The 20,917-nt window shown below is 37.1% G+C and overlaps 1 protein-coding gene across 1 annotated transcript in view; it reads right to left on the bottom strand.

Annotated features, from left to right (window-relative positions):
• TMC1 (transmembrane channel like 1) overlaps positions 1 to 8,268 on the bottom strand; it is a 67,882-nt gene extending 59,614 nt beyond the window's left edge. Inside the window, exons 1-3 of the mRNA XM_074933057.1 lie at positions 8,157 to 8,268; positions 554 to 619; positions 52 to 424 (exon numbers count right to left, since the gene is read on the bottom strand). Of these exons, the coding sequence (XP_074789158.1) occupies positions 52 to 424; positions 554 to 619; positions 8,157 to 8,199 (482 nt within the window). The 5' untranslated portion in view covers positions 8,200 to 8,268. The remainder of the gene's footprint in view (positions 1 to 51; positions 425 to 553; positions 620 to 8,156) is intronic.
• Positions 8,269 to 20,917: the final 12,649 nt, after the last annotated feature.

Genomic DNA, 20,917 nt, shown 5'->3' with positions numbered 1-20,917 from the left:
ATATAAGTTAACTATGGTTTTATATTTTTAAAAATTAATTTACTGAATTACCCAGATCCTGATTTCTTTTTGTCTTTTTTCTTCTTGTTGGCCTTCTCTTTTTTCCCTTTCTTATCAGGCTTTTTGTCCTGTTTCTTCTCATTTTTGCCTTTCCCACTTTTACCCCCTTTCTCATCTTCTTCTTCTTCACCATCTTCCTTGGATTTCTGATTTGCCTGGTTCTTCCTGGTTTTTGAAGGGTCCCCATCAGAATCACTGCCCTCATTTCCAGCTCCTCGTCCCCGTCCTCTACGGTTTCTGTGCCTGCGATGCCCAGCTCTCCTTGTCCCATCTTCATCATCATCATCTTCCTCACAACCACGCCTGGCTCTCCCTCTGGCATGTCCCCTTCTGGTTCTTGGTGTTGCTCTCTTCCCCCCTTTATCTGTGATGGAGGACAAAATAATACATGAGAGAAGGCAGTATGTCAGAGGGAGACCTTTCCTCCTTTTTTACTCATACAGATAATCAGAAAACATCTGAGTGTGGCCTTAAAGTAATCTACAATACTGACCTGTTCCTTTGACATTTTCTTCATTCTCAGTTGCACTGCCCTCTTCGTTGTCAACATCACTGCCATCTGTGGAATGAAAACAAAGGCCAGTGCACGTGAAGTGTGTGTCAGTCATTAGGAATGCACAAGTTTTAATAATTTCTTGGCAATTACTGCACTGTACTCCCTCACACCCTTTCACAAACCCTGTTTTTTGGAACATGGTAAATAGTTTTCAAGAAATAAGATGAAGACAAAAAATAAGCATTCAAATAAGTAAGGCCCAAAGTGATGCCATAAAGAACTCTCTCTCATGGAAGAAATATGGAGGACAGGAGGGCCCTCAAAAAAAACCACCATAGCAATATCCTACAATTTGGGGAAAAGAACAAGGAAGATTAAAATGTTTCTTAGGCAACTCTGAAACATTTTCTTAAACATATGAAAAGTAAGCACTGGCTGAGATTAAAGAAGATTCAAAGAATCATTTTCTGATTGACTGACTGGAGGACATGAAGCTTCTTAGCTGCAGCATAACTGAACAGCACAGTCCCAGAAGAAAGAGGAAACTTACTCTCTACTTACTCTCAGTTACAGCAAACAAATCTTTAAGCACAGTGACAAAAGTTGATCCAGCTCACTCATATGACTGTACCACAGTCATACAATTCAGGAGATGATAAAAGCATTGGAGACAAGAGAGAGCGAGCGCTTATTCACAGAAGCAAGCAGTATTTCTGCTCAGAAATATCTTTGGTTTTGGGTGGATCTCTTGCTTAAATTTTTCAGTCTCAATAAATTCAATTAGAAATGTTGTCTCTACTGCCTGTCAATAACCAGGAAACTATCCAATTCATTTGCCTGGTACACTTTGACACTGGGATCACGCATATAGAGAGAAGACAAACACTCATCTCTTTCATGTGCCTTATATCCATCACAATATTTAATCAATATGCTCTCTGCAAATATTCGTATGAACATATCACTTAATGGGTCACTCCTGAAACTGCTAGTGGTATTCACCAGCAATGTTTCTTGAGAAGCAATCCAACTAATACTTAAGAACCCTGGAGCTAATAGGCCTTCTTGAGACATCTTTGAGTTTGCACATGTGGGAAAGCACTTGAGACACATCAGCAAAATATAGAGAAATACGTGGTAGTAGGAGATTAATGAGAAAACTAAGAACTATTACCATGATTAGAAATAGGCAGCTGCAATTCCATTCCTGTATGTTTCTTGTATGTTCCAGATGTATGTTGTATAATTTTTCCTCTTACAGACAGGACAGGTGACATGTCATGATCCTTATAGTTGCATTTTTCAGGCAAGAAGAAATTACAGTACCTTCCTTCCTTCTTTGGTCATCTGTAATACTTTTGAATTTTTCTTTATATTCTGTATTTCTCCACCCATTCCCTAGTTTCCTAGTTCCTTTTATAAATTTTATTAAGCCACTAGTGATCCATCAAAAATCTATACACAGATTATCTAGAGACTTCTGTAACTATCAAGCACAACTTCTTAGCTTTACCAAGTATCAAAGGAGAGCAGAAAAACATGTAAGGCTGCAAACAAGAAGGAATCTTGTCTAGTTTCACTGTGTGCAATAATGGGCAAAATCTTATTATTCAGAATTTGACAGGCATTTCAAAACTGGGATATATCTAAGGAGTCTAACTTCCATTCACAAAACATTTCATTGCAATTGTATTTTCTATTATTTCCACAGCAACTGCACAATAAGTTTTTAAGACTACACAAAAATATTATCATTCAATATCATCAGTGGAATGTGAAAATAAGTGCTCCTTTGTTCTATTTGGACATATGCCTTCTGCTGCTGACAGTAACAGGATCTCCATTTGACAAAGATCATTACGTTGCTATTGAAAGCTTGCAAAGATGAAGACAGACACTTCTAAAGAGATACTTTTCATGCAACAATAGGCATAGTCTTTTATTGCAACTAATGCTTTTGCTGATCTCCTCCAGTCAAACAGAAATTCCCAGAGAAACATTTTAATGGTTCAAGACTGGCCTCACTGCAGATTCTGATGAGCACATACAACAAGCAAACAAGTGGAGGTTTATCATGTATACTGAAACATACATTAGCAGGGAAAGTGTATCATGCTCGAGTTGACATCATATTGACATAATAGTGAAACTGACAATGGACTACGCAACACAGAGGCTTAAGCCGAGCAGAAGCTAGCCACTGGCATTTAATTCTAATAGCATAATGTAAGAAATGCACTTGTCCGAATTCAACATTTCAGGAAAATAAAGTGTTAAACTAATTAATAGATTTCAGGCTGCTTGAGGAAAGTACTGGGAACACTACTAGATGTGAGTGTATCTGATAGTGACTCCTGTGTGTTTATGTCTTTTTTTCATCTAAATGCTCAGGCACGTGAGTGATAAAGAAGTTTTTAAAGAAATGAAGAAAAAGCATAAAACTGAACAGAAGCATATATTGCCACAAAACAAGCCTAGAAAACATGACCAGTGATTACGTGGAATCATGCAACTAGAAGAGTAGTGGGTACTACAGACATACCCAACAATCACAAGTGCACCTTCAAAAGTTATTTCTGCAAAATTTTAAAATTATATCTCCAAATTGAACTTCAGAACATTCCTCCCTCCACAGTCCCCTGCTCATAGAGAGATGAAACATATTGATATGAAGAATGTTTGTAGTTCTCATTCTGGTGTATTCACAGAATAAGATATCTCTCCCAGGTCTTGGGGTATGATGCAGAAAGTGATGTACTAGAATTCATTTTTAAAAGAAGCTGGAAGCCAGGGAGGACTCCTCAATCCTCCAGTTTCTTTGCACTCTATATCATGAGCTGTGTCACTAGCATAAAAGCTGAACCTCGGGGTAGAACTAAAAGTTACTCACTTGTGTCAGCTGTGATAGCAGTTGGTGCTGCTTAGAAGGAACAAAATCACTGAGGACAGGTGATGAAGGAGCTTTACCACCCCTGAAGTCTGCCCTGAACAGCATATATGCATGCATTCATACATAACCACACCACACTGAGCTCATATTACAGCTATCTCTAGAGACTTGTAATTCAGACAAGCTGTATTAATAATTGTCTTCTTGTGTTTGGGGGTTTTGCACATATCATTAAAAGAACAGTGTTGCTAGTTGGTTGGGTATTTGAGCAATAATAGAGATAAGTAATCATTACTGTGCTTAACATTATTATTATTAAAAAGCTATATCAGGTCACTAACTCTGTAATACTTTTTGAAGAGGAAAGTAAGAGGCTAGGCAGCTCATAACTCAGCACTCCAGGTGCCATGTCTTACTGAATTATTGGAAAAGCATTTCGACAATACACAAATTACATTTCATGGTGACACTAAATCTAAACACAGTTTAGCACTAAATTTAAATGTTCTTCTATAAACCACAACATGGAGAAAGAGTAGAGAGCATTCCTCAGGCACTGTATTGTCATCCTATGAAAAAAAGAGCATTTTGTTAAAATAAAACCATAGTCTGTTAAAATAAAAATGTATAGTCTTTGATGCAGGAACAAAATCATCACTGTGTGTAATCCTTTCAGGTCAATATACTTGTCTTCTGCTTTTTTAAACAGATCTTCATGTGATCCTACTTACGAAAAGTTCAGTGAATCCTCCACTAAAATCAATTAAGTCTTACTAAAGCACTGTCTAGAATTACTCATTGTTCCAGAAAATGGTTGATAGGACCTAATTTCTTCATGGTATTAATATTCATAGGGCTAATATCAGGTTATTAGACTCTGAGTCAGTTGAGTTTATGTGACCCAGAGCAAACTATTGCTCAGCTGTTACATCTTCTAGGATACAGCATCCTGCCCTAATGATACATATATCATTAGGTATATTTGGAGCTATAGTCCATAACTCCTTATGCTCTAGGAAATCCAATCACTTTCTGAATTTTTTTTTTTTTTTTTCCACAGTAGTTTAGGGAAACTTTCTCATCTTTCTAGACTAAGGTCAGGGAAAGTGTAATCTGAGCAAGCTATCATTTTACCTGAAGTCTTCTTTATGTTTTAGACTATAGGCACAAATGAGCCAACAAGACTAAAGGAGGGTGTCCTGAATATGGGCTCAGGCATAGCTGCAAATCAGAGACTGCAATGAAGAAAGAACATCAGACAGCTCAGGAGGGAGCTCAAACTGTTGACATGTTGGTTGGTGAGGAAATTAAAAACAGAAAAAAAAAAAATATAAAACCATCAGAGTCTTTTTAACATGAGGTAGCCATTTAGCAGATTGTTGGGACTGTTGTAACCTTACCTTATTTTCCCAACTTGTTTTACACAGCTTATCAGAGGGTACTGCTCAGATTTCATGTTTTGGATTTTTATTTGAACTTGTTTTATATTGACATAGTTTCCTTGATTTTTCACTCTGAAAGGGATAATGAATCTTGAAACTACCCTGTAAAATATGGCCCACTGTTGTAATATTACTACTCACATTACTATTATGTAAAACTGACTGCTGTTAAGCAATTCTTTGTGTTGGTGCCATAAAAAAAAATTTCAGTGGTATACAAAGAAATCTGTAATTCAAAAAATGCTATCAGACCTTTTGTGTATGTTACAATATAAAATACTACTTTATTAATTAATTGTCAAGCCAATTAAATGTATCGCATACAGATAAAGCCTCTCAAGCAATTAATTATTGTGTCTTCCTCTGGACTGGATCATGTGGACTTATTTCAGTATCAGAAATACATCAGTTTAAAGAGCTAATAAACTACATCCCTGACATGTAGAAATGTCAGCAATGCAAGATCACATTAAACAAAAAATACATGTGAAGTGTCAGGGGTAGTAAAAAAGAATAGGAAGTGTTATATAATATTCTATATACTTAAATACCTTTCCACTATATTCTTTCTGATCATGTAAATATGGGAGTGTCTCACAACACTTCTGTGAGGATAAATATCACTAGAAGTAACAGCTGTGAAACACACTAGAAATTATATATCAAGATCTCACAGAAAGTCTAAAGCAAGAGTGAATTGGTGCATACTGCAACATCCAAGATTTGAGACTTTAACATGATAGACTCCATCCCTGAAGGAGAAAGACTGTTCAGTGATACACCCCTCAGTATTGCACCCCCCTCAGGAAAGCATGGATAAAAGTTTCCAGGCCACTGTGTCTTACACGATCTCTGTGGATACAGACCACATTTCTCTACCTATGCCACACAAAGACCTACCATGTAGTCCTACCCAGTACTAAAGATCTGACAAACTTGCAGGACCCATCGGTTACTGCAGTAAAACAACAAGAAGCCACATTTGCATTGTGTCTTCATCACACAGTTGGCTTGATAGTGAGCAATTTTTAATTTTCCTTGCAGTCTTTACTGCAAGAATTAGGATCAGAATATTAAGAATCCAGTGCATTCTTGGAAGTGTGAGGCTGCAGTAAACTCTACCAATCTGACCTTTTCAGATTCTGAAGTGTGATTTACTTAACTTACTGTCATTCATTCATAGTACTGTTAACATGGGTAGAACACATGTTAATATGGAGAAAACGGTTTATGTTCAAGTTACAAATGCAACATTCTTACTGAATCCGAAGTCTGCTGTATTTTCAACCACTCGTGAGAAGACAGCTCTTTTAAGGTTGATACCTACAGCTGACCAGCTCACCTCATATTCTCTTTATTATTTTTAGAGGATAATGGGCACTTTCCATCTGATCACTTAAACATCCACGCTGAAGATTTGTGCCCTAAGTCTTATTTTCCTGTATGAGAAGCCTAGAACAATGAATTCACATTGATGAACTTAGCCTAATGAACCATACCTCTTCTACTATCACAGATTTTGCAGAAGACATCCTATGAAACAAGAATGGCCAAATCAGAGTTAAATATATCAAAAGGCAAAAATGTATGGCCCTAGATTGCATTTCTGAACTGTTGGGGTGGTCCATTCTTTGCAAGACTATTTCTCAGGACTGTCAGCAATGATGAATTCTAATGTAAAGAAATTGCAGCTAGATTAGTGCCTGAGCTCTGCGCTGACTAAATCCAGCCCTTGGAACATTTTTAAGTCAAAAGTGAACTGAGAAACATATCCTGAAACTGTCTCATAGTTACTCACAGTGGATTTTCAAGATTCCAGATTTTCAAGTATTCTTAAATCAAGACAGTCTGAAATTACTCACACAATCTCATCTCCAAATATTCTTATAACTGTCATTAAGGCAAATAGATTTTATTATAAATTATGGACAGGATAAATTTTAATGCAAAATGTGTTAAAGAGAGTTTATGATTCTGCAACCTAAAATTCTCAACCTTCTCCAGTTAAAAGATGTGTGGTTTTTGTTCACTGTGGGAATGCTGACCTCTGTACTTTGAATGAATAATAAAGTCACTGAATCAGAAGATAAGTCAATTCAGTCAGATATCTGCAAGTAGAAGGCATATGTTTATGGTAAACTTAGAACCTTGATATTCTAAGAATTTGTTCATTAGTAAATCTTATAAAAATGTGTATGTTCTATAGGCATGTTCATTTTGTTTCTTATTCAAATAAAAAATCTGCTGAAGCTGGTAAGTATTGTCCTTATGCTACATTAAACTCTGTGCTTCTCTCATGTTAAAATGAACTCCATTAACATATACTGCTTGAAAATTAAATTGGTCAGTAAAGGGACTTACCAAAAAAACTGGAGGGAAAAAACCCAATGAAGGTGCTCAGCCAATAAAAGGAAAGAAAATAGGATGGAGTCTTAAAAAGAACTACTTGTTATATTCTGCCGAAATGCTAAGCAGTCACTTCTGATATTTTTCTATGGAAGCAGAAACTATTTTATTATTATTGCATGTTAAAAGTGTAAATTAAAAATATAGAAAGCACTATTTAGTAACATAAGCCCTGGTATTTAGCAAGAACTAAAGAATTCATTCAGAAACCATTCTAGAATAAGGTCCCTGCCAATTTTATTCTATGCAGAAGATACGAAGTCTCATGCCTGTTCCATACAAAAAAGATCCATATTTTGGAAAAAGTTTTATTGCTCTTGAGAACTGAAAGCACTTCCCATATCAAAGAGTTGCGTTGCACTTTACCAGAACAAGCCATTAGGCATTATCATCCTACAAAAACATTTTTTCCATCCAGAACAGTGCGGTATCAGTATCCAAGTACTGTTAATCTTAATATGAAGAATGTTTGACATTTCATACCAAATACTGAAAGCAATAAGAAAAGGAGGCAATGCCCTTATGCAGCTTACAGTAGCCACAAAATACCTTTGTTTTCTTAATCTTCCCTATAAATCATATATAAACATAAGACAAGTAACAGGGATGCAGTTGCATTCTTCTGATTTACTAACCAGTGTAAAGCCACACTGCCATGCTACAACTAGTCAACTTACACAGCACTTTCAAAAGCCAAGCAAACTACATTTCTGAACAAAAAAACAATGAATTGTGACAAAGGAGATTTTGTATTAGAAAGAACAAGAAGAAAACAACAAGAAGAACACAAAACTTGAACACTGTTGAGCTACATGCAGAAAATGAATATGTGCTTAAGATGCATAATTGTAATTGTAATTACCATTTCTTTCAATGGCGGTTGGCTTTTCATGTTTAGGCGTCATGACTATTTCACAGGGCTGCTCCAGCTGCTACCTATATAAGAGATTATCTGAACGTTGTGTGGTTCAAGACAAAGCATACCACATCAACATCGTCCTGTCTGTCACTGAACGGATGGCGCTGGTGAAGTTTCACTGACTGAAATATAAGAAGATACTAATTTCCTAAGTGATTAATCTTTCATGAATGTTTAGTTTACTATTTAGGGTTGGCATGCTAGGGTCAAAAGAATGGAGGAAATTGTTCATCTTCTTGATTATTATTACTGAAAAAATAAAAACTCTCCTGAAATGTACTAACGCTAGTGACTAACACTAATGTTTAATTGCTTCAGTGCCTTACTGAGCATGAATGTTGTGCATTGTCCATGCAGGCATACTCTGATGAGGTATTTTCTCATGAAAGACAGTTTTTACCTTAGATGTATTTAAATTGCATAGCTTTAACAGCTTGACACTGATTTAAAATATCTTAGCAAAAGGGGATGGATGCTGATGGTGTATATTTGCATCTCCCTGCAGTTCTGTTAAGACTCCTTACTTCTGCCTTTATGCAAATATTACATCCTAACTTTACCAGTTTTACCCTGATTCACCTTATATCTACAACACCAGACAAGCTTAATGGTGAAACAAAGCAAAAATTTAATTAACAAGACAGGTGAGGCTTGGAAATAAAAAATTTGAAACAACTTGTTACAAATAAAGCACAGTACAAATAGCATAAAATATAATTCTTGATCTGTATTTAACTAGATAATTCCTTCATAGCTTCCTCAATATTCCTCATCTGGAATTCTTTCAGTGTGACCCAGCTTGAAAAAAAGGGGTAAGCATCTGCAGAATATGTTACATTCTCGACGCTCCCGAGTGGTTTCTGGATCCTCTTACTCACATGACTATAAAAACCATTTGTTTTGCTTTGGAGCTGTCATTCAGATGTCTGAAGGAAGATTATCTGGAAGTTTATCCAGTGATACTGGCTACCTTACCTTTTCATTTTCAAATTTTAGCATCTGGGGGGTTTTTGGAAATGCAGAAAATGTTTGTGGGTGTTGTTTGGACTGACTTGAAATTCAGTTTGCTGTCAAAACATGTCCAGGTGTTTAGTCCTATTTCTGTCAGAACATTAAGATCCTATATTTCAAATATTCCCAAAGAGATTAAGTCTACACATACAATTATAAGTCCACATGCCTTTGACTATAAAATATGTTTTCTGAACTATTATTTCCTTTACTGCATTCTCTTATTAGTCATTATATAATATCCTCGTTCCTGTGCATTTATATACTTGAGAAAGACTTCTAATGAAAAAAAAAAAAAAAAAAAAAAAGCAAGAGAACATTCAAATAATCTCTGAAAATCCATAGTTAGACCATGTGTAGTAAAACATGAGTTTAAGAACTCAGAAAAAAATTATAATTATATTCTATAAAATTCAGTTGGTATACTTCTGTACTTCTTTAATAATGGAAAGAAGAACACCTTGGGAGGAATGATGAGTATGGTATGGTATGCAAGTTAATGATTCTGCAAGTACTCACAGAAAGATGCAGGGAAAGATTTGTAACGAGATGTTTCACAGCTGCATTCAAATCAGGACCATACCTTTTATGGAACTGTGTAAGTCTCCATCTAAAATTTAAGTTAATACCTCACTTTCATTTATTAGCCATATTTGATATGTTTGACTGGATATATGAAAAGGAAATGGACATACATGGAGAGCTGATTTATTAATCTTACCAACAAAAATGACATTTGTCACAAACTGTTCATAAACAAAAAACTTTGTAAAGAGAATGTCTGTAACAACTCCAGTGGGATGTCCTGTGGGGGAGAAGTGGAGAGAGCTCTGTGGAAGTGGGGCGGTGGGGCATTTCTCTCCCCCTCCCTCCTGTTTTTGCCCAGAGACAGAACTTTAACTGTGCAGATACAAGTCAGAGAAAGTGAGAAACTTCTGGAACAACCTACTGCACATGCATAAGAAAGACTACATCAAGGCAACACCCCACATGTGTCTTTGTCCAGCCACCACCATGGTCTATGGATCTTGGTCTTGGTCTATGGACCAAGCTGGGTATTCCGGTACAACGCAGGATCCAAGGGTGGTGACTTCTCCTTTTCCTATCCCCTCCCCCTCTCTTTTCTCTTTCTGCTCTCTCTTCTTATATATATATATTCATGTGTATAAGTTTTGTAGGAGTTGAATTGCAATAGGTTGATCATTGATGGGTCATTAGGAGAATACTCTCACAGCAAAGTGTGTTTATTCATTCCCAGACTGCTATGAGTCGATTGTTGCCAGATTGTCTCCCTTCATTCACTAGAGTGGTCAGTTAATAAAGTCACCAGCACAATTGTTCCTCAGAGTCATTGCGGCTCATTGCTGAGCAGAGATCGGCTCTTCCACCAGTACGCAGGCTCTCAGGGAATTTAAAAGATTCATCCCCCTCATAACCCATCACGTGAGGTGAGATGAGACATTACATAAATATCAAAGATGCAAAGGCAGTATTCAAAAATACAAAAAAATAAAAACATTAATGTCGTATACAGAGTCTGAGTGTGATCTCCGGGTGAACATTTGCTACGATACAGGCGAATTGCACACTCCCTTTTATTTGTTTCTCAGGGTCTCCTGACTCAGAAGTGATCAGATTTAGTTAAATACTTTTACCGCAGCGCAACTTTTTAGTGTAGACAAGCCAGACCCAATCTGGTTTGTGGTTACCTTTTGTGGCTATAGGAGTTAACTCTCTCCAAGAGTTTACTACTCACTGCCCTCGTTGGTGTACCACTTAAACTGTTCATGAGGCTGCCCTGAAAACTGGGTTACTAATCAAATCAAATAATCATTTTTGTAAGTCAGCTTGGTGTAGCGATCCCATCTACAGCACAGTCCCACAAAAAATTGTATTAGCACAGAAGGGGGAATCAAATTGTGACATGATGTAGGAAAGGGCAGCCAGGATCAGAAAGCAGATAGAGGATGCAAACCTCTGAGGACAGACTTGCCACTGGAGTTAACATAGCACAGGGCTACATCCTATATTTCCGTTTACCCTGGGAGACCAAGTACTAAGCAGAGATTAAGGACAAACTACCAATTTAACCTCATGGCACCCTACTGCTTCTCTAGCACAAATATACATTACTTCATAGAGAACACGGACAGTTTCATTTACACAAGGTCTCTTTACATCACACAAGTCTTGCAAAGAAAAGGACTTTAATTTAATTTAGCTCTATTTAATAGCAATAAAATCAGAACAATACAGAGTAGTTTTAATACATAATAAACTATGAAAATGGCCCCAGTACAGTCAGTTTCAGAGAACTGGACTCATTTCTATATGAGCTTGTTAAACACTGCAGAAGCTTCTGTTGTTAGCAAACATGGCACATTTTTGTTTCTTTCTTCAAATCTGTACCTCCCTGTCAGAGACACTTACTATTTATTCACAGTGCTGAAGCATGCATGGCACATAAAAGATGAGCATGGAAATACACTATTAACCCTTTACCACAGCTGATATTCATGGGAAAACCTGTAATGAAGGAGAAATAGAAAGTATTGGTCTGCATACCCTTCCTCATACTGTTAAATTGGTAACCCATTTGATATAGACATCTGCCAACAAGATAAATCTATCCAAAGGAAATAAAGATGACCTCAAAGAATGATAACATAACTATGTTTGTTACAAACCTTAGTGCCTCAGTAAATTTACAAGCATCTGTTTTGCTTGTAGTCAACACTTGTTACAGTGCCACAACATATTCACAAAAAAAATAGCCACTGTAATTTCTTTCCTGCCACTTCTGCACATCAGCTGTGAACCCTTTCTACCACAAATGAATGCCCTGAATGTTTCCCTGTTTCAAGGTGCATTTTCCATCAGTTTCTAAACATACTGCAAAACCTAGAGCAATAAACTATTTTCTGCCAGAAAGGTGATACTTTTCAGGATGAGATTGTAAACTGCCATTTTGTTTTGAGGCACAGAAAATATATATTCTGCCCTGTTGAAGGACACGTTAAAATCAGGCAGTTCTGGAAGTAGATATGAAAACAAGCTGAAGTCATGACACTCTAGCTATGCCAGTAAAAATGCCTTTTTACTACTTAGGTCAATCTTTCCCTAATGTGCTGCATTCAAATGAGTCAGACGACCCTGAAGTGTGTTAAATTGTAAGTCTGTGCCTATCATCCTCATTATCCCACATCTTTTTATAGCTGAGTGGATGATTAGGCCAGTCATGACTGGGAGTGGTGGGAGACTTACACCAGGAGGTGGCCAAGGTGGGACGGGGGTCAAAACCTCCCTGAGGGGCACCATCCCACAGCAGTGCAAGCAGAGAAGGGTGGGGGCACTGGTACTGGGAGGACACTGGTGAAGGTGGGAAGGCATAGTCAGATAACAAATCAAATTGATTAATTTCATGCAAGAAAATCTCAAAAGCTGGCTTGCATCCTTTTTGAATATTAACTCCCAGGTCAACATGTACAGCTCTTGAACACTGATTAGGGAATGCCGTGTAACAGTAACATGAGTAATCTTGTTCTGATGTTGCACTGGTATTCACAGATAAAATAGCAACAACTCAAATCTACTTGTAGAAAAAAACCTTATTTGGGTAGAAGTCTCTTAGCTCATGAAAAGAAATTCTAGCAGCTAAGTTGAAACCACATGAAATTCCAACAGACTTCTGCAATTACTGTTCATGAAGACATTTGTAGCTTTTCTGACATTTCTGAAATACCCCAGTTCAAGTTTCTCTGAAAAAATGGAATTTAAGCTAAAAGTACAGTGGGATGTATTTTTCATTATATTTAGGTGCTTTACACTCCTCTGGTATACAGGATCACGAAGTTCAGAGGTAAAATATCAGAATTCTCATAAAGAAGACATTTTAAAATTTTTTCTAGACAATTAACATGGATCACAAGAAATTAGGGTGATATATATGATTTAGAGGAATTTACCCAAATTGCTCTTGATCACTGAATCTATCCTCTATCATTAAACAGAATGTTTTATTAAAAGTTCAAAACTGGCTTTAAATTCCTAAACATTCATTAATTCTAAATCCATTTTTTATTAAAATGGGAAATATTTAGCAGAGTTTCTGCACAACCATATGTTCTGTTCTTTAGACCATTTCTGCAAATTTGTAGCCACAAGCATTTGGGAAGCGCATCCTAAGACACGTGTATATCTATTTCCTCTAATGATAATGTTACTTAGAATTAGGTAATTCTGCTTAGAATCACATTCTTGGCTTTATTCTAGCCAAAATGAATGGCTGACTGAATGGTTGTTAATACAGCTCCTTTCTTTAATAACATCCAATATCACATACTGACAGCTATGTCTGACTGCTCTCAGCATCTGCTATGCTGACAAACGGTCACACTGCTCAGAAAATTGCATTTGCTGTGACTGCACTCAATGGAGGGACTCCAAATTTACTTCTTAGTGCAACCCTTTATTGCTTATTTGTTCTAAAATGAGATTTAAAAAACCACACTAGTTGTTACATCTCTTGAAGTACTTATTTGTATAGTAAGTGTAGCTGGAGTAGCCAAAAAGGAGTGAATATAAGTCTTAGCCTGCACAGGCTGTACTAAACTCTTGTGCCTTTATGACTCCACAGCTATCGATGCCGCATGTAAATCAGATCAGGTCCTCCTAAATACCATGCCCACTTCAATGTACTCTACTACACCAAGTAACACTTGCACAAGACATTATCACTGAGAGAACATAATGTTCAACGGTGACTGCTTTTCACTCCAAGGTTTCATTGCATTTTTCAGGCAGCCTGTTTGCAAAGGACTTAGTAGGCACAGGTGGCACAGCTCAAAACTTTCCTCATGACTGCACATGTCAGAGGAAGTTCAAAGGTTGCAATCATTTTCAGGGACTCCTCTCTTTGGACTTTGACCATTGCATGTTCTTGGAGCAGACCTGTCTATATCTCATGAAGGCACTAGGATCGTAACAATTTCCATATATTCCCTAGCTAGCATCTGTACCCTACTTTGGTTCCTCTGCTGTCATGGCAAGTGGCAAATTCTAGAAAACCAACAATGATACCTCTTTTTTTTTTTTTTTTTTTTTTATTCCAAGGGAAATCATAGAGCAAAGAGCACCAAAAAAGAGCACCAGAAGCATGTTCTATCACAGTCAGGAGTTAGAAAGTAAAATCCCAAATGTGACACTTCAGCAAAATAACAAAACCCTGAGGCAAAAAAGCAAATTCTGCAGAATGACCAATGATGCATGATGCCTTTAACCAGAGGAATCAGTCTATTCACACCTCTCTGTTTCATATTGACTGTAAAATCAAGTGAATACAATACAAATGAAAGGAGTCCATGGAAGAACAATGCAACAAGCAATTGATTCAATGACAAGTTCTTCATTCAGCCACTGAATGAAAGATTATTAATAATACTTCCTATAGTCGTACAATGTACCCAACTAGTGTCTGCTCCTAGGAGCTAATAAGTGTCCTCAGAAGACAAGGTCAAACAAGCTAAACACACCAGAAGTCTTTATTGTAATACTGGGAAAAGCCTAGTACTAGGCTTCACGAAGGGGAAAAAACAAAAAACAAAACAAAAAAAAAACCAACAACCCACAAACAAACAAAAACCCCCACAAAAAAAACCCCAAACATACTATTTAGATTCTTTTCAATTAGTCATATGACAAACTTCTCATAAAACACATTTGCCTCAGGGTTGTTATGAGAATATGAATGAAAAGTTATTTTTTAACTTCCATACACATTCAGCCTCAGTTTTGTGAGCTGTGTGCCAGAATGGATGCCAATCAGTGTCAGTGATATCAGTCTTTGATACACAGGCATCCCTTCATTAGGAAATATTTTGAAACTACTAATTCATTCTTTACTGACCTCTTGAACAGCTGCTGAACAGCGATAACTTTTATTATTTGGCAATCCTGGGCAAACACATACAAGGGTTGAAGTTTTAACAAGTTAACTGCAGGCTAAGAGTTTCCTAGACTATTACTGATGTCTTGAGATACAAATTCAGCAGTTCAGCTGATGAGGGAAATAAATATTCTTGTATCAAGAGAACATATTAAAAACTAAGTAAAACATAAAATGTTTTGAAAACAAAACATGAAGACCTGCAAAAATACACACATACATACAAGCCAACAACAACAACTGGAAAAACACTAGTATGCTTCAACCCTGGACACACAAACTGAGGTTTGAAATACGTGTTTGAAACCCTACAATCACATTCTCATTAAAAAGCAAAGCTATAAATTTAAACACCCTTGAATGAATGATTTGCAACATCTAAGATCCTTTGAAAAAACATCAGTAAGTGTATCAGAGACTAAAGCTTGTCTTAAAATTACTATGATCTGGGCAAAATGCAGATCATCAGGTACTGAAAAAATTACAGAAAACTACACCATTATGACCTGCAAATGAGCTTGTCTTCACATAAGCTTTGATAGCTGCCAAAAGACAAAGGAAATTTTGCAAGAGCTTTTTCAGACTACCTTTGTCCTTGTTCCTAACACAGCACTATTGTGTCATCATTTATCAAAGGAAGATCCTTGGAAAAATCACAGCCTTGCATTCCTGAGCAGAGACAACTCCAGCATTGCTGTGATAAGATGCCACAATCAAAGTTTTTATATTAGTGATGTTCCTGGTGCCTCAAACCCTGGCCCAGTCTTCTAGCCATCCCCAAGAGGAGGCAAGGATGCTGAGCACAAGGCATGAAAAAAGCTTTCTTTTCTTTGCCTCTTAGTGTTTCTTAATGCCTTGTAGGTTTCAGGATCCACTGACTGTGCCTAACATGATGTGTCGCACAGTCCTAGCCAAGGCCACTGGGCCAAATTCTGGGGAAGAATATGAGTTTTCCTAGTGCATACTTGTTTTTATTATGTGATGCAACACTCATCCATTAATTTCAGCTCTCCACATACATATATATCTGTCAAATTACATTAATTGACTTAATACTCCTAACTTCTTCAGAAGTAGAGAAAGATAATTAGTTTATTATTTCTGTCATTCTCTGACTATCACAAGGAAAAGTGTTGGGAAAGAGCTTTTGTATATCTTCAAAACATATCCCTGTAAAACTATGAAAAGCTAGAAACATAGGCAGTGGTGATGAATGCTGTATCTCTAGCGCAGAGAGAAAGAGAGAGAGAGAGAGGTTTTGTTAACTATTTGGATTATGATTTGATGTAAGAAGCTTCAGGCCGTGAAAACTTCTGAGAAGCTGCAGTTTCAGCTGCTATCAGCAGATGGAAATGTATGTGAGTCAGTCGCACCTTAATGCAAGAACTCCATTCACAACAAAACCAGCAGTCAAAGAAAAGTTACAGTCTCATTACTTAAGAAATCAGAGGACCACCTAGCAGAGGTTTTGCTTAGAAGCGGCAAGAGAGCATGAAACTAAACATTAATCTTGCACCATATCAGTTATGTCCCTGCTTTCTATGATCCGTTAGATTTAAATTGATCAAACATTTGGATGGCAGAGATAAAATACGATTCTTGGTCCATGGCAGTGACATAAACAATGTTCTCTTCTGTTTCAGGGTGTTTGTATGGCTCAAGCAAAACAACTTCAGAATGACACCCAAACTGCAGCTAACTAGAGGAGATAAATGCTCTGAAGACAGTCCACTTCGGGCGTTACATGCAAACCTCAATTGTTTGGCTATTGTTTCAAACAATAAATGGATGCTGACATGCACAAAATGCACTACTTGATGATGCAAACTAGAAAAAGGAGCAAGAACATATATATATTTTATACTAGCTCTTCTTCCATCTGGCAGGAAAAGTGGGTTTAGAAACATAATTCTATCTCCATGTATTCAGAAGGCACGTAAATAAAAACCCTAAATGTGGCTGTAGTACTTAAACATCTACAAATAGTTTTGTGAACCTGTCCTTACAGGACCAATATATACCAACAAACTGTTACAGAGAAGACAGACATAAATACAGAGACAAGCAGGTGACCTTGCCATTCACCTGTCCTCTCTTCTTAAATAAAGTCCAGTTTTCCTCTAATAATCAGTCACATAAATTTATTTACCTGTAACATCCCTCTAAATCTATGACTATTACTCCCATCTTCACCATAACATTTGAAGATTTCCATCCAAGCATATAAAAATATGTAAGGAATAAGCAAGAGGAGCTAGAAACTTTGGCCCAGTCACAGAGCTAGAACATCATTGGCATAAGCAAATCTGTCCCAAGATACTTTCAAAAGCAGCAGAAAGGATAAGGAGAGGGAAGAACCATTACAAGTGAAGAACTAGGGTGCCAAGATATATATTGTGTTCTCCCGTGGACGGTCTGGGTGCAGATGTCCGGGGGTCTAGGTCCTGGATGCAGTGGGAGATACAAAGGTCCTGTTTGGGATGCATAGTGAAGAACTTACCCTACAGTCCTGATAAAGTATTGCCACCACCACCAAAGCTCACAGTGAAAGCTATTATGAAGGAGCTAATATGAAAGTGCTTGTAAAAGTCTGTCTGTATATATGACGTAGGGAAAGTGCCAGTAGGTGGCACTCAAGAATATCTAGCACTCAGCCTGGAATTGTTAAGGAGAGATAAAACCTGCTATTGTACATGCCTTCAGGTTTCTCTGCACTGCTTTTTACATGCAGGAGGAAATCTGAATCTCTTAGGGATGTTGCAAAAGCAGGTGGAGGTACAAGACATCTCCAATACCAGTCCATACAAGTCTGTTCCTGGAGGCCTTTGTGGTCCCCAAGCTGCTGGAGGGACCTTGCAGCCTCTATGCTGAGTCACCAAAGTTTCACTGCTCCACTGAGCAAGACGCAAAAGTCAGTTAATCAAAGTCAATGTGCAAATCAGAGTAGGTGTTAACAGAGGAAAGTGTTTTAGAAAAATAACCAATAGAGAATGGCTGTGCTCTGAATGCACAGTTCCTTCTTGTCTTCTGACAGGATGCAACTTTTTGTAGTGCTTCTTTAAAGAATTTTCTTTTACCAGCAACGAGCTCAAAATTACAGCTGACCATGTTTTCAGTCCCTTGGAGCAGCAGTGGTCTGGCTGTACCAAAACAGCTCAATGAGCAGAAGCAGTGTACTGAAGATGCAGCCTGCAGTGCCTGGCCACATACATACCTGGAGGTGGAGAGGTAGTACTGAAGCAGACCCAGGCTTCAGCAAACCCTTCCAAAGAGCTCTGACATCTTCAGTGAAGAAACTGACACTAAAACGTTCATAAAATCCAGTATTTCTTTAAGTTTGTGCTTCATGTAGCAGCTAAATAAAAAAATCTTGGAGGGGATCAGTTAGTCTGTCAAGTATGTTTCTTCCATAAGGTCCTTTACAAAACATTTTATGTCTTGTCCTTTTAATTATTTTTTAAAAATAATGAGGTCTTGCTGAAGGCTTGAATTTCCTTTAAATTTTCATCTCTTTCTAATTATGAAGAATATTTTTCATTGTCTTCATGTAAACAAAATACATGAATTTAAGATGGAGAAGCTGAGCAGTGGTATAGAGACAAAGCTTTTTTTCTGGAGCTTTCTGGAAAGGTTCTGCAAGTAAAGCAGACTTAAATTGTCCTTCTAACACAGAGTAGAATGTAAGTCATTTAAATGAGTCTGTGTTTGAAACAGGGTAGAAATCTTCCAGACATTCAGACATTCAAGGTCTAGGAAACTTAATTTCATTTTCACTGGTGTAAACCCTACATACCCTAAAAAACATACTATAGTAAACTGTACAAATGAGACCAGACTTATGTCATAAGAAGGAAAGACATGAAATTAATTACCACAGTGGAGCCTCACTAAAATTTTTATGAACTTTGGATTCAGGATTTTCATTTAAGTCTGACTTGGGGATGTGCACATATATTTATGGGTCATGTTCTGCTCTCTGCAGTGTCACCCATATGCAAAGCAGTCTTCAGTTTCAGTACTGTAAACAAAAGCACATTTAACCCAGATGACACGCACAGATCCTTTAATATAAACACTAACACCAACCAGTAACCACAAAATGCAGCTGATTCAAGTCAGTCTGCCAAACACAACCTTTTTCACAGCCATTTTATCAACAGCCATGGTCTATTGTAGGCCGTTCCAACTCACTTAGCAATTATTATTTAAGGATATTCTCCTCGTAAATCACAAAGGACCTTTTCATTGTAGAATTTCACCATACTTCTGTTTCTAACAAATCATGGACTAGTTCTTTAAAAGTTGTTTTGAAAATTTAAAAAGACACAGGTTTCACTTGCCCCTTTTGCATAATAGAACTGCAGTCTGAAGGGAGATGGCAAAAAGGCTCTGCCTTGCTGACCTTAAAACCACAGAGGCAACCTCTTTCATGTGTCCACTTGTGGGAAGAGTTTGTTCCCCAGCAGGCAGAGGTAGGCCTGTCACTGGAGTGCATAAAGTGATGGCTTTAAATGAAAACATCAATGTCTACCCAAAATTTCAGTCATGTTTTATGATGTTCCAGTGTCTTTCCCTTGTTATACTTTAATTGCCACAGTAAATGGGGCTACATGTTCCCCGTTACACAAAAACCTAAAAACCTGTAACACTGTGAAAAAGTGCAATTATCAGAAAATATTCATTTTTCCCACAGAATTAATGTGTCACATCTATCCCTCTGTATGGTACAGCTGATGTAGAAAAAGGGATCATGTTCTCATGTACAGCTCTGGGGAACAGTTGCCTTTCAAACTGTACATCCTTCATATTATGACATAGTATCTGTAAATTTTTAAGTCACTTTGGTTCACTATTCAAACTCAACAGAAATGTGAAGGATGAAAGTCCTGAACTGGTGCCTTTTTTTTTTACTAAACAAACGCTTTCCATGAGCAAAGAAACCTTAAATGTTATAAGAACAGATAAATTTATAAGATCGCTAAATCCTCAAGCCAGGCCACAGCAATTGTGGTCTCATTTTTACTATATTAGCTTTTCTTTATCCTGATCAGGCAAAATTGGGAATACAAATAAAATGCAAATAAAAGATATATATGTTTGATTCAGTTTTGGCATAGACACAAATTGGTTTGTATTTTATTCCTCTTCTTTCTTCCATCCCTACTTTTTAACTGGTAGCAAACAATAGCATTGCTATACTGTCAATTTATTTTGAAGTTTCACAATATTCAGTATTTCTTCTAAAAATTGTCAGTCTTCAGTCATCTGAACATAGCCTCTCTTTCAAAAACATAGCCCTCATAATAAGTCTACAAATATGCTCTGAAAACTGCAATTGCTAGAAGGTATATGTAAACATTCTATATGTTGTTACTTAGACTCTTGATTTCAGAACAGTTTTGGCTGGCATGCATTAATAAGATGACAATGTTCATTTTTAATTGAGAGTGCATCAGATTCTGAGCTTCCAAGAATTCTAGATGTGTCTAAGTTATCGCTTCTGCTTTTTTTTTTAACTTCTTAACATTTGCTAGTTCTTACTCTTTTTCTCATCTGACAGAAATTCTGCTAGATCATCTATTTGTCTATACAGATCCCTGAACGTATTTGGGAGTAACTCTGGCCTGTTGCATGGAGAAAGGACTGCTACTGTTTGGGAGACTTGGATCTAATATGAAAATGCTTGGCAGAACATCTCACCTCTCGGTGGTCTTACTTCCTCATTTGCTACAAAGGGATATCACCACCT

Source organism: Athene noctua, chromosome Z (assembly GCF_965140245.1).
Source record: "Athene noctua chromosome Z, bAthNoc1.hap1.1, whole genome shotgun sequence".
In the NCBI taxonomy this organism is placed as follows: domain Eukaryota; kingdom Metazoa; phylum Chordata; class Aves; order Strigiformes; family Strigidae; genus Athene; species Athene noctua.
Note: the sequence above shows the minus strand (reverse complement) of the source record. Positions and strands in the feature narration are given on the sequence as shown.